This window comes from Hemicordylus capensis, chromosome 1 (assembly GCF_027244095.1).
Source record: "Hemicordylus capensis ecotype Gifberg chromosome 1, rHemCap1.1.pri, whole genome shotgun sequence".
In the NCBI taxonomy this organism is placed as follows: domain Eukaryota; kingdom Metazoa; phylum Chordata; class Lepidosauria; order Squamata; family Cordylidae; genus Hemicordylus; species Hemicordylus capensis.
The window spans coordinates 367808996-367823190 of record NC_069657.1 but is presented as its reverse complement, the minus strand read 5'-3'; the positions used below and the strand labels follow the sequence as shown (position 1 = coordinate 367823190).

Here is a 14195-nt window from a genome sequence, read left to right as displayed (position 1 = left end):
GAAACAACACATTCTCTTATATTTGGCAGGGCGAGAGCAACTGGTCCTATCCAGCCCCAGCACAGCATCCCTTCAGTGACTGCTGCCTGTGTCTACCTTATGTTTCATTTTAGACTTTGAACCCTTTGAGGACAGGGATCCATCTATGTAAACCACTTTGGAAACTTTTTTTGAAAAGCGGTATATCAATATTCATTGTTTGTATGAATAAATGAATGAATGATATCAGAGGGAAATGAGCCTCAGCCTTGTGTGCATCTCCTCCACTCAGCATACTCCTAAGCAGAAAATACAATAGGAGACCTGGCATGATACCAGGTTCATCTATATACCCAAAGTCAGGACTGGCTCTACGTTTCAAGGGACCTACAGGATGGGCCTGAGAAAGACACTCTGCCACCACCACATGAAGACCGTGGGCACAATGGTGGACTCAGGGTTCAGCAGTGCACCTTTCTGGGGGCCTTGGGACTTAGCAGCTACCCAGCAATGCCAATTTCTGACCTCAGCCCTGCCTGAACCCACCTTCTATGCCTTGTACCCAGAATGTTGGGGGCAATATGCTAAATCATTATAAACCGCTTAGAGAGCTCCGGCTATAAAGCGGTATATAAATGTAAGTGCTATTGCTATTGCTATTGTATTCAGTCCAGATGTGGATGATGAGTTCAAGGAGATCTTGGGTACAGATGAACCCATACTGCTTTGGATCATGCATTACCTTCTATCTAGAGTCAGCAGGGTGAGAAGAATAGGTTCTCTGAAGCTCACTCCTTTGTTATAGAGTACTCAAGGGGAAAGGCAGGATCTTTGTCTCCCAATTTCTTATGGCCAAATTATCAATGGTACTTTTCTTCCTCATACAGGGAGAAGTGATTTAGATCAGGAACACAATATGGGAGAAAGGATTAAACACTCTTCACTTTCTCCCCTCCCCCTCCACCCATGACACTACTCCAATCTTGTTGGTAGACCCCGTGAATATGTTACACTAAAAAAAGAGACAGTGTGTAAAGATCCAGTAATAGATTTCCCACATATAGTCTTGCCAATTTGGACTGAAGCTATTCTTGGACATTTCATTGCCTAATATTTTTCATAATCAACTCATTACTATCTCCAGGATTCAACAGTCATCTGGAGATTGATATCAATTCTTGGAGGCACCAGCCCAGCCCCTGGAAGACTGACAACCTTACTCACATAAAAGGTTGTTCTCACGGCCATAATGGGGCAGGAAGGGTGAGGCACGGTGAGGCAGGGATGGACCTACCTTTCCCCCCAGATGATCGGCGATGTTTGCATCGGTGCACCATCACACACCCACATGATCCACACTGCTCCATTTTTCTGGGCTCCAATAATCCCACAATGCACCGTGCAACAAGCGTATTGTACTGGGGGATTCCCTTGGGAGCTGGGTGCTGTAGGTGTCCAACTCTGTGTATGCTCAGGCTGTGGGCAGTCCAAGCATACTTATGACTCCGAACCTGGGATAAAGAGCACACTTGCCTGCGGTAAATTCAAATAAAAAGTAAAGGGCACGCTCACCTGGGCTAAATTCGCCAGGGCTTGTGGGGGAGGCAGCGCCGGGATCGCCCACGACCCCAGCGCTGCATATGAGCAGCTAAACCCAGGCAAAGCTGCCCAAGCCTGGGTTTGGCTGCTCGTGTGCACAGCCTCAGTGCGCAGTTTGGCCCAGTAAGAACACAGGGATACATGCAGTTTCTCCAGGTGGTTTTTGTTTTTTATTTTACTGCAGCTGTGGAGGCTCTGAATGTGATCAAAACAGCAGCACAGGAGGAGAGGTGCTTAAATGAGCCCCTGGTGGTGCAGTGGTAAAACTGCTGCCCTGTAACCAGAAGGTTACAAGTTCGATCCTGGCCAGGGGCTCAAGGTTGACTCAGCCTTCCATCCTCCCGAGGTCGGTAAAATGAGTACCCAGAATGTTGGGGGCAATATGCTAAAATCATTGTAAACTGCTTAGAGAGCTCCGGCTAGCGGTATATAAATGTAAGTGCTATTGCTACTGCTATTGCTAACACTTTCCCTGTGGGCTATTCTGCCCATCAGTATTTCCCCTCAGCTACCGTTTTCCCCTCAAGGGAAAAGATACTGATATCTACTCTGAAACACTCCTTTTTTAAAAGCCACAAAATACACAACATGGTGAAGGAAACCTTCATGCACGTTATTGATTTTGCTTAAGTCAATGGAACTGGTGCAGAATAAATTATGAAAGGTCTAGAGCCGCTCACGCAAGCAGTCTCCGAGTGCAAAAGTTATGGTATTTACCCAAATAGAAGACAACTCTGGATCTAAGACGGCCACCTTAAAAAAGAGAGATTAAAGACAGGTTATACCTGTATTTTCCTGAAGACTCTGAATCTAAGATACCCCCCCCCCGATTTATAACTTCAAAGAATGGTGAGGGGGGGACCTAGTCTTGGATTCAGGTAAATACCATAATAACACTTTTAATTCCTACAGAACCAGCTACTCTGATCTGCATTCCCTGGGCTACTGCTAACCAAGATAGCTAGCTATGGCTTTTTCATTTGTTCAGCTTCTTATTGTGCAGGAAGGAAGCAGAACAGCTGTCGAAGCCAAACTGTGCAGTCTTGTCAAACTATGCAGTGTTGTTTCAGCATGGTGAACAGTCACTGAACTTTGTCAGATACAGGAAAAGGAGCCTCCTGGAGCAAACACCACTGGGGGGGGGGGTTGAGCACAAGATGCAGCTTCCTGACATGAAAATAAAGCCAACAACTCAAAAAGATGCTTTAATCAGCGCTGAGTGTCGTGTGTGGCTCTTTGCCAAGAATCAGAACAGCATTAAAACTTCTTTCAAGACCAAGCACATGCAAAGCATATGTGAAATTATGCCATGAGTGGCTAAGGCTCATCACATTCACACACACCTCAGTTTATTTCTTTTGGGGTGTGTGGCTGAACCCCTCTGCCACTAATTGTTTTAGGACAGGTATATATTCCCAGGTGGGGCTGCTGTAAGATCAGGAAACCTGGAGGACAGAGCTGAGAGAGAGAGACCAACCCCACCCAGCTCATCCCATCAGGTCTCCGTCACACATACCAGGTCAGCATGCTCATCCACAATCAACTCATGGATGAGGGATGTTTTAGCGTTTACCGACCTGGCATTCAGCAGCAGCAACCTAATCCTCGAGGGAGTGTTCTCAACCCTGTGAGCTCCCTGGGGCCACAGGGCTGGGAGAAGAGCTGGGAAAAGGAACAGGCCTCAATTGCCTGGACTGCTCCCAGACACACCTCCTAAGGCCAGACAACCACAGGTCCTCTGTTTGATAACAACCAGGCCCAAGACTCGCTCAGACATACTCTCTTGCTGGCTTCTTGACGGAAAAAAAGAAGGACCTCTGAGGCCCGAGGGTGCTCACCCCAAGGATGAGAGCCCTTGTGCTCATGCCAAGAGGCTCACACCCCTGGCCCAGCCTGCTCAGCCTCTTTGTAGCAGCAGCAGCCCCAGTGATGGACACACCTGGAGGAGGTGGGGCAGGGCCAAACACAGCTGTCAGTGCTCCACCCAAACCGTCTCTCTTCCTATATAGTCACAGGAATCACTACACCATCACACGATCCTTTTTTTAAAAAAATCTACATCTCATAAATGCAAAAAAGAGAGATACATGACTATTCACATAATAAACATCTCTGCCACACTTACAATACCCGAAGGTGCATGTGAAAGCTTTTTTTTTTTTTTAAGGCCAAAACCAAACAAAAAACAAATCTCAATCCTCCTGAAAATTAGCCATAGCAATCTGCCAGATCACACCTAAATCAATATGATTAATTTACGCATATTCATAAACAACCAAACCTTCCTACACTATTCCTCAATTATTGGTGTATCAGGGGTTTCTTCACTTATTTGCAAGCATCTTTTTAACACTGCTGAAATCATTGTCCTGACTGGATATAGCATTTTCTTCTGGATATATCAGAAGAAGCACACATGAACATCTTTCCAGTTTCCAAAAGTTTGATCCAGCAGGATCTGTTCAGGAAAAGGTCATAAGCAGCAGTTGCATGGAAAACCTCCTTGGGGCATAATTCTTACACCTGCCTAAATTATGCTGGTGTCCTCATGGGAATACATACAGAAAAAGAAATAAATGCAGCCCAACCAAGCTACTATGGATTTTCATTTCAGCTGGAGAATAAACCAGTCAGGAGGGTGGCATCCCAATGAAAATTATCCTCATTTAAGTTTGTTTGCAACAGATCTAATTATTTCTCCTCTTCAATATACATATTTTTAAAACATTCCTTATTATGGATACTTTGGGATCTGGACTTTAAAATGTGCACGGTTATTGAATTCAGCAAGTTAATACATATAACTGCTAGATAATTCTTCAACACAAATGCTTAAGTTTTAAAAAAAGATTCCTTGAAGTTGAAACAAAGTTGGAACATGTTCAAAAATCAAGAAGCTGAATTCACAGATATCTGAAATTTTCTAAGAATTTGATATTTGTTTCAGCTCAAATATGAATTCTTTTGAGTGTTGAGTGTGTCAGAATCAAGCAGTGGAAGAAAGCTGTGAATTGGCTGGGGAATATGTGGTGGAAGAAAATACTGCATCAGCCTCATGTCCCCAATTTTATGTGTACATGTAGCAGATTAAAGCCTTTGTCTCAGAGCAAGCTCACATGAGGGAAAGAAATGCTAAATCATCCCTGCCAAGCTGCCTGACTAGGCTTCTCCTAAAACTATTCTGTATTATCGGTAGATTCAAAAATGATTTCACCACCACCCCTTTTGTCTACAGAAACTCTCTGGGTTTGGGGTGGGATAAGCCAGAAAAACACACTCTCAATTTGGCTCTTGGACAAGTACAAACTGATAGTTGCTAAATATTTGAGGACATGTTTGCACCAGAGTAAACCTCCATATCCTGAGTTAAAGACCAACTCGGAGAGGCTTGTAAAAAGAAGAGAACTAAAAAAAATGTTTTATTCAGTTACTACAGACTGCTTCCATCTGAGGCTTCTAGCTTTCTTAGATACACTCAAAAATACTTAGTAGGTTACAAAAATAGGTTGTCTTAATGCATGCTTAAATGTTTACAGAGTCTTTTGCAACACCCTAGGTAGGGTGAGCATAGGTTAGTGTTTCTTATTTTAATTACATTACAGATAAACAATAGAACAGTATCAGGAATATGCAAAACACACACCAAAGAAATATAAGTTTCTAACATGCAATCTGACTAACAAACTATTACCTATGCTGAATTCCCTTTTCCTTGAACTCACCCAATTCCTGAGGAGAATCAAGCTTCCTTCAATCCTTTCTTTTAAGGACTTACCAAGTTATTCCATGAGAGAAATCTCCATGCTGGCTTTGACCATGAGGGAGCAAACTCCATTGCCCCTCACTAAGCCTTTTCACACACACTTCTCTCCAACAAAGACTGCCCTTCTTGTTCCCAGAATTCCCAGCAACTGCTCGCTAGGTCCCACCCACCTGGTGTAATGATTGGCTGCCCTGGAGTTCACCAGCATGTCAGTCAAGACAAGGTTCACTTCCAGTTAACCCGAGGGAGGGGAAGCTGGTCACTACAGCACCCTATTGATAACATGGGCAGCAAGCTATGCTCTGAAGCAGCTCTGGGTCTATACTGGTCTCTACTTGCCTCAGTACTGAGATAGTACAAATAAGCTACCATGATCTGAATAGTCTGCTCAACCAAGTCTCTCTCACCTCGAGTACACAATCACAGCTGAATGAAACTAAAGGCCATTTGCTATTCCAGACCCTTCAACTCAAATGTATTATCACCACAGATCAGTCTGTGCAATGTATGTTAATCCATCCTGGGCCATTTCAGCCTTCTTTGAACATAATTATGTTCATGGAGGTCCAAGGCATGAAGGAGGCAAATAGGAGCATGCTGGCTAGCCTTACACACCACACAGATGCACTCCCTGGCCATGCCCCTTGGGCATCCCTATGTTCAGTGCTTGTCTCCACAAAAGTGCTAAATTTGGGGGTGTCCAGGGCACAGCCAGGGAGAGTGTTGGCATGGGGGCATGGACATGGCTAGCCAGGCAGGTGCACTTGCTTTTGCCCCACTCAGACATTAGCTCTCCAGAGACTTAATAATGTCCAACGAGAGCTTTTGTTCTGCTTTATATCAAATCCATTGTGGGAAGAAGCAAGCCTCATGCACAAAAATAAGATATTCACCAAGGATTTATCCACAGTCAAATAAGAATAAAACATTTAAACCATCATCAGTGGTGATGATGCATGACATCCAGTTTTAGAGCAATAAAGACTGCCCAGCTGAGCATTAAGTGCAACAGAAAAGAGAGAGAGAGCAACATCCAGGACAGGGATTCATGAATGTCATTTCAGCTGGAACTCTGAATTATCCATATATCCAGCAGCCCAATGGCTGCTTCAGTTACCTCTCGAGCCTGAAGATGCTGATGTTTCTGGGAGCCAGCAGATGTTTTACATAGAACAGATCAATCAGACTCTGAAATCTTGTGACCGCTTCTATTCAAAACAAAGACAAGACTCCCGCCCCGCCACTAATCTGATTGATTTTCTCCAAAGTATTTTATCTTTGATCTGTCCATCCATACACCATTAATCTTGTGTTAACAGGGAGGGTGGAGTTTAGTCTCAGTGCCAGGCTCTAGACTGAAGCTAATCAGCAAAAACATTCCATCTCTCCGGAGTGATTGATAGGCTGCAAGAGTGAGTGGGAGAGGCAGAGGGTGGGCCAAGTGGGGAAGAAGTTAGCAAGCCACAGCAAACAAAACTGATTCCAGAAAAGCATCAGGGGCCTAAGGGAAGGAAGAAAAGAGCTCTGAAAGAGGTACAGGTGTTTTAGCCATAGGCTTTCTAGACAGGACATTCCACATTATATGATGGAGCTCCAGCAGCCATTCCCCAGAAACCAGTGTCCTGCTACACCCTTCCAAAAGAAACAGAGCTGCAATGCACAGGGAAAGGTTCATTCCTTGCCACGTGTATCATGTTAAATATGATGGAAGGCAGGCAAAGTCAAAAGAAAGCTAGCCTTTGACACAAACTGCTCATTATGAAAACAGTCCAATCAATCATGGTGCAAATTACTTGACTCATCATTGTAATATCACCACTGACATTAGGACAAGGGCCTAATATTACCAGAGCAGGGGTAATCACACAAATAAGCAGAGTTGGGGGGGGGGTTCCTCTTCAGCTGGCAACATGAGCCTACTCTCCTTTTCTTGGAGACATGTCTCAATGATTTCAAGAGTGTTGGAGATAAGAGTTCCAGTGCATCGGCCTTTTGCACCGACTATCCTAATGACCACTAGGGGCATTGGGAGTAGAGGTAGCTAGTGAGGGTCTCCTTACCTGTCCCTGCTTTACCTCTATTCTATGACCCCTGCCTTGACTCCTCAGGCATTTCCTGTGATGAGTCAAAATCCCTTCCTTTCTTCTTAGAGAGCAGATGGAAACATCTCTCTCTCCCTACCTATTCATTATGTAGCCCATAGGTAGGATTAGGTCTTTCCTGTCCAAAGTGTACTTCACCAATAAGAACATAAGAACAGCCATGCTGGATCAGGTCCAAGGCCCTTCTAGTCCAGCATCCTGTTTCACACAGTGGCCCACCAGATGCCTCTAGGGAGCCCACAGGCAAGAGGTATGTGCATATACCCTCTCTCCTGCTGTTAATACTAATAAATCTAATTAGTATTTTAAATCTACAAGAATCTCCATGTGTCTTCTCTAAATAGCTGCAACAACTAAACTCTGCATTCAACTCTGTAACTGGAGTGGCTAGCTTCCTTAGTGCTCTGCTAATTAGTCACAAACCCCATCACAGGTAAGTTACACCCTCCAACAAATAGAACCTCCTTCCAAGCACTCTTGTTTAGGACTTACAGCTGGACTACAAGCCTTGGTCCCTTGTCTTTACAATTATATCAAGGACGGCTGACAAGGCACCACCCCTCTAGGCAAACTTTGCTTTTGGAATTCCTCCTGCACTTGGCTGCATGTTGAACTTGTATCAACACATACAGCGACTTCTTCCATTCCTGCAAGTCAAGAGATGTATACAAAGCACAGCAGCTTGAGAAAAGGAGGTGGGGACCCCACCTGGGGATCCCAGGTGGAACTACAGAACAAATGAAATCTCAGCCCCTGGAAAGTAGCTCTCAATGGTAATTATGACAAATTCTCCCTCAATCTGCCACACCAGTTTATTTCTCTGTGGCATCCAGATCTTATTTCTCATCCAATATTCTCATCCCTGCTCTCCTCTGATACTGCACTTTCAACCGGATCTTATGCATGTTACTCAGAAGTAATTCCCAGCAACTTCAGTTGGACTTATTTGCTTTCCAAGACTGATTCCCAGACAGAGGGCTGGGACTCCCAGTTGGTCACAAAGTTTTGTTCTTGGGTAAATGGACTGGAATCAGCTGGCACTGGGTACCATGAAGCCAGAAGATATAAGAGGTGGGGTAATTTCAGGGGCAGTGGGTGGGATTGAGATTCTGAAATGTGTTCACTTGTAAGGCTTTTTTAAAACCAGGAAGCGACTGTTTACAAGATGCTTTTAACAGCATTCCCCCCCTCATAAATAAAAATATTTTGTAGGGGAGGTAAGTCTCTCTCTCTCACTCACACACACACGAGCCAAACCCGACTGTTAACTTTCATGTCAGCGCGATATGCATGTGCTGCTATACCTAACACAGGCTAGACGCGGTCCCTGCCCCGTTTAGAATGCTAAGTAGGCAGGACGGAAGGCAAGAAGACAAGTTATAAGGAGACAGAGAAAGCTATATCGAGATGGAAGCGGATGGGCAGAAGACAGGAGGAGATCAAGTCCCCTTTTTATCATATTGGATCCGGGACTGGGATTTTAAAATGCACGCCAAGAGCCGGAGCCCCCCTCATCGGCCCCTCAGATGCCCCGCGGAGAGAAGTGTACGGGGTCCTTGAGTCATCCTGCCCCCTCCCCGCCGCAGAGAGAAGCCATGAGAAGGGGGACTGTACCTGGTGCCGCTGGGGAGGCGGAGTGGAGCAGCGCAGCCAGCAGCAAAAGAAGCGCCCAGGAGGACAGCAACAGGATCCGCAAAGCCGGAGCGGCCATGGAGCCGCTGGGAGCAAAGATCAGCCGCAGCTCCGCAGCTGGGAGAGATTGAGCTGGGGTGGGGTCTCCAAGAGGGGGCTCCGCAGTGACAAGCCCGTGCAGAAGGCGCCGCCTGGTTCCACAGCTCCCCTCCAAGCCTACTGGCAGAGAACACGCGCGCTCCGTCGGTGCCGTCGTCGCTCGCCGCTTCTCTTCATTGCTATCTCGAGCTCCGAGTTGCCGCTACAGCGCTTCCCCCCGCGGTTCTTTCTCCCCATCCCCTTGTCTCCACCTGCTGGCCGACGCTGACATTGCAGCCACGACGCCTAACTAGAGGACCCTCAATTATTGAGTCGTCGTAACATAAAAGGTGATATAATTGTAGAATCCTGGGCTGTACCACTTTAGACGGCAAGAGGGGGTTAGATATTCGAATGTTTCTCCCCCGCATTTCTTTTTAACAGTTTTTCCTACATATGGTAAACAAGCACCATTAGTGAGAGGGGCTGTGCTCTGCTTGTCTCCCAGATGCAGTCTTCATGTAGGGAGTTTTTATTATTATTATTATTATTATTATTTGTTCCATTTATATAGCACTCTTCCTCCAAGGAGATCAGGGCAGCATAATGGTCTCCATCCCCTTTTCATCACCACAACAACCCTGTAAGGTAGATTAGGCAAAGGAGACTAGGTCATCGAAAGAGCTTCATGATTGATTTAAACCTGTGTGGTAGGCCAACCCTTTAGCCACTATCCCAGCCCCTCACTCTAAGGCCAACCCTTTAGCCACTATCCCAGCCCCTCACTTTTTTACGTCGGGAGTGTTCATAATGTAGCCCCACCCCACCCCCATATGCAGTCCGAAGCGGTATAGTAGAATTCTATACCAGCACTTCATTCTGTGTAGAATGTGCAGAATAGGCGGGTGCATTTCTTGTGTTCCTCGTCAGCGCACGTTGCCTTAAGCTTTGTTCAGTTCAGATCCACCCAAACCAGTGATTTTGAGTCTGCACTTTTCTTTTGAATTGATTGCATGGATGCTGTAGCTCTTTTTCTCTGAGGAGAAACTGGTGCAATAAGAGGCCAGAACTTGAATTGGTCTGTCCATTCAAGTACATCACATTTAAAATAAACCTTTAAACACCAACACCACCCCCACCATCCTTCCTCTTCTTGTCCCAATTGCTCACTCTAGCACCCACCTCTCTCCCCACTCCACCAAAATTTGTTAAGACAGCAATGAAATGTACCTCTTGACACTAAGTATGCTTTCACTAAAGAATTAAATGCATGTGAGTGCATGACAACACATTTCAATCCTCCCTCGATGATGAAATATATTTTATGAAGGACCCCATTAGTAAGGAATTTTGGAAGAAAGCTCTTTTGTCACCCCTCAATTGCTATCACATGACAATCTGCATGTACTAAAATGCCTTTTTAATTAAACTATTCACAGAATAGGAATCAAATAATAAAATTCCTCTCCCATAAACACTACTTTTCAGTGATGAATCTAAAAGCCATTCATGACTGAGTTCACAAGTATGGTTAATCAATTGTTTTACAAAGGTTGCATGGGAGGAGGAATCATGTACCACCCCAGACAACCGGCGGGCTCATGTTTTGGAAACCAGGAGGTATGGTTTCCAATATAGCAGGTATGTACACCCACTGGATTCTCTTCCATGCAAGCACTTGTCGTTGCTCTGGGCCATATTCTGATGGATTAAACAAAATGAAGTTCAAGGAGCAGAGTCTGTTTTCCCCACTGAATTTGATGCATTCCAAAAATTATGGTCAAAGTAATCGTTTTTTCTTAATCCTTTTTGCAGAACACTGTTCCAATTAGGATACCAGACTATACAGTTACCTATATGGTGTGGATCATCACTCAATGTGATGTCTTCATCCAGCAACACAATATCCCATGTTAACGTCTACCGAAGATCAACATACCCTTCAGGCTAAACATTACAAGGCTTAGAAATGCAAAGTTCAGCTAATCCTAACAAAAATAACCCACCACACACCTCCTTTATGGCAGGGGGGAAAGCCACTGCCAGCTTTATAAAAGCATTAACATTGCCAACAGGAGTTCCGCCTCACTGAGCGAGCTACAGGGCTGACAGAAGAAAGCACTTCCACTAAGGCATAATCATGGACTCTATGAAGTTATTCTGATGGTCACCAGAAAGCGGGCTAAGGGAGCCAAGCCTGCTTCCTGGTGATCGTCAGCAGGGGCAGAGCTATCATTGGGCAAACGGGCTCAAGGAACCTGGGCCACGCCCAATCAGGGGCCGCGCTTGGCAGCCCCGACACGTCCCCCGCATCTGACGTCAGACGCGGGGGGTGCTAGTTCAGCTCCTGCGGGGGGGCCGCATGGCCCCTTCGGGAGCTAAACTAAGGCTGGTGCTACGTTCGCAGGGAAGAGCTGCTCCTGGCAGTGCCAGCCTAAGTAGCTCCTGAAGGGGCCGCGCGGCCCCTTCAGGAGTTAAAAGGCAGTCGCTGCATTCACAGCACAGCCAGGAGCGACTCTTCCCTGGCTGCGCTGTGAATGCAGCAGCAGCCTCGCAGCCCCTTCGGGAGTTAAACTCCAACTCCTGAATGGAGCCTCAAGGCTCCATTTGGGAGCCAGACCCCGCCCCCCGCATCTGATGTCAGATGCGGGGGCGTGGCTAGCCCCGTGTCTGATGTCACTGGGGCGGCCGCCGCAGCCGCACACAGGCCATCAGCAGTCTCGCTCTGCTGCTGATCATCAGAACCACCAGGCTCGTAGGTGAGCCCCGTGGTCCCAAGGTGGCTAGCCCACCTAATCCCCCCCTTAAATGAGCTCATGTGCCGCTGCAGTGTGTGGCGACACATGAGTAGACCCCCAACCGGGAGGCTACAAGAGGCCTCCCAGGCTCGGGGGTCCCCCCAGAATGCCCTGTGAACTCATGTGGGACTTCTGGGGGCCAAGTGGCCCCCAATCCCCGCAGCTCCCACCAGCTCTGTGACAGAGCCGGTAGTCATGTGGGTGGCCAATCCAGCCACCCAGGGCTCTGCGGGCAATCGTCTGTGGGGAGAGCGGGCTAAGCGGGCTAATCATCACCCAAAATACAGCACGCATGTATTTTGCTGCATTTATACAGCAAGAACACACATGCATATTCATTATGATTTACATGAGCTGCACATGGATTTTATGCTTTCTCCTACATGGATGCATTTTCAGCATAGGAAAAGTTAAATGTGTAAAGAGTACCCAAGTGTGCCGTACATGTGCAGCAGCCTTCAAAATGGCCACCATGAGCAGGCAGAGGCCTGAACCAGCCCTAAGAAGACCAGGGGGGACGGGGGAGGAGTGGAGACCATTGGAGACCCCCACGCAGACGTGGCAGCACCCTTCAGAGGCTGCCGGACTGGATGGTAAGTTTTGTTTAAAAAACATTGTTTGTTTTCAATCCCCTGAGCTGGCCCGGGGAGTTTGCCTCGAGGTTGAACAGAACCGCACTGCGCCCGGTTAGGCTCAAGGGTGAGTCGTCAAACAGGCCTGGTTTAATGATGAACCAGCTCTACCTCAAGCCGGTTCACATATCCCTACCACTCGCATCACTCCCCCTTCCGCAGCTGCAATGTTGCAATTCAACAACAGCTGGAGTGCCATAGACAAACAAAAATGAAGAGACTGGTAAATTAGAGGGAAAGCGGGTGATACAGAGGAAAAGGCAGTCTGGATCCTTTGATATCACCTTTCAGGACTGTTGTTGAATGGGCTTTCTAGTTCAAGTGGAAAATGCTAAGAGAATACATTTCTAAGTCATCTTACATTTGCCTCTATATTTCAAAAAGACACTCATATTGATGGTTGGTAAGGATCGACCATCAACAGTAAAGAATCCCAGCAGTCAAGAAATACGCCGCAGACCAGCACTTGGTAGGGTTGCAATGAAAGCGTTAGAAAGGATATTTAGATACCGTGATGTGTCTATATGTACAAAGATTATAATTGTTCGGACCATGGGTTTTCCCGTGACACTCTATGGATGTGAAAGCTGAACTTTGAAGCAGCAAGATAGAAAAAGTATTGATACTTTTGAACTTTGGTGCTGGCGAAGACTTTTGAGGATACCAAAACAAATAAATGGGTCATCGAACAAATCAATCCAGAATTTTCACTTGAGGCACAAATGACCAGGCTCAAACTATCATACTTTGGACACATTATGCAAAAACCTAGCTCCTTTGAGAAGTCCATAATGCTAGGGAAAGTTGAAGGAAAGAGAAGAAGAGGATGACCAGCAGCAAGGTGGATGGACTCGATTTCAGCAGCAATGAATGAACCACTGAGAGACCTTAAAGGCCAACTTGAAAACAGATCATCCTGGAGGAGATCTATCTATGTGGTCACTAAGAGTCGACACCAACTCAACGGCATTTAATCAAATATGCAAATATATTTAAAAACAATCATTTAAATAGTTAAAGGCATATGATTATTCAGTTACAAATTCTTTCAATTGGTGCATGTGCTACGTAAAAACTTCTCAGTGGACTTTTTCTTAACAGCTGGAGATTGCAAACATAACTTGGGAAAGGACTCAGAGTGTAGGAGTGGAACTGACAGTTTCTCGGGCACCTTTGAGCTGGCTTACCTCTGCAAATTTCAGAGCCTCAGAGAACATTGGAGGGTGGGGGAAGCGGGGATGACAAATGGAATTCCTCACTGAATGCAACGAGGCAGTGAATCCGCCTGGGTGCCATGTTTCAATAAGCACAAACTTGTATCCATGGTTATGTGGAATATGTTTTGCTCTCTTACCTTCGTGTTGCCAGTAGTGGGGTGCTGATGGAGTGCGGAAAGTCAGAACACTTCCATAATTTAGAAGGCCCGTTTAAAACATCCAGGAAGAAGAGATTTATCCAAACCTCTAATTGTCACTGTTAACACTTCTCTCTTGATTATGTACATAATTGTTGCTGTTGTCACTGCATAATAATTAAAAAATCATGTTTATATATGCTAACATGGCTGAATACATCTCCCTTTTGCAGTCTGTGAAAAGATTCTCACTGTTTT

The 14195-nt window shown here is 45.9% G+C and overlaps 1 protein-coding gene across 3 annotated transcripts in view; it reads right to left on the bottom strand.

The window, feature by feature from the left end:
• Positions 1-9390, bottom strand: part of FNDC1 (fibronectin type III domain containing 1) — a 145910-nt gene extending 136520 nt beyond the window's left edge. For all 3 annotated transcript variants that reach the window (XR_008315833.1, XM_053294409.1, XM_053294427.1), the window contains exon 1: positions 9058-9390. Coding sequence is in view for 2 of the 3 variants with exons in the window: in XM_053294409.1 (XP_053150384.1) it covers positions 9058-9154 (97 nt within the window). In the remaining variant the exon portion in view is untranslated. The remainder of the gene's footprint in view (positions 1-9057) is intronic.
• Between the last annotated feature and the right edge of the window lie 4805 nt (positions 9391-14195).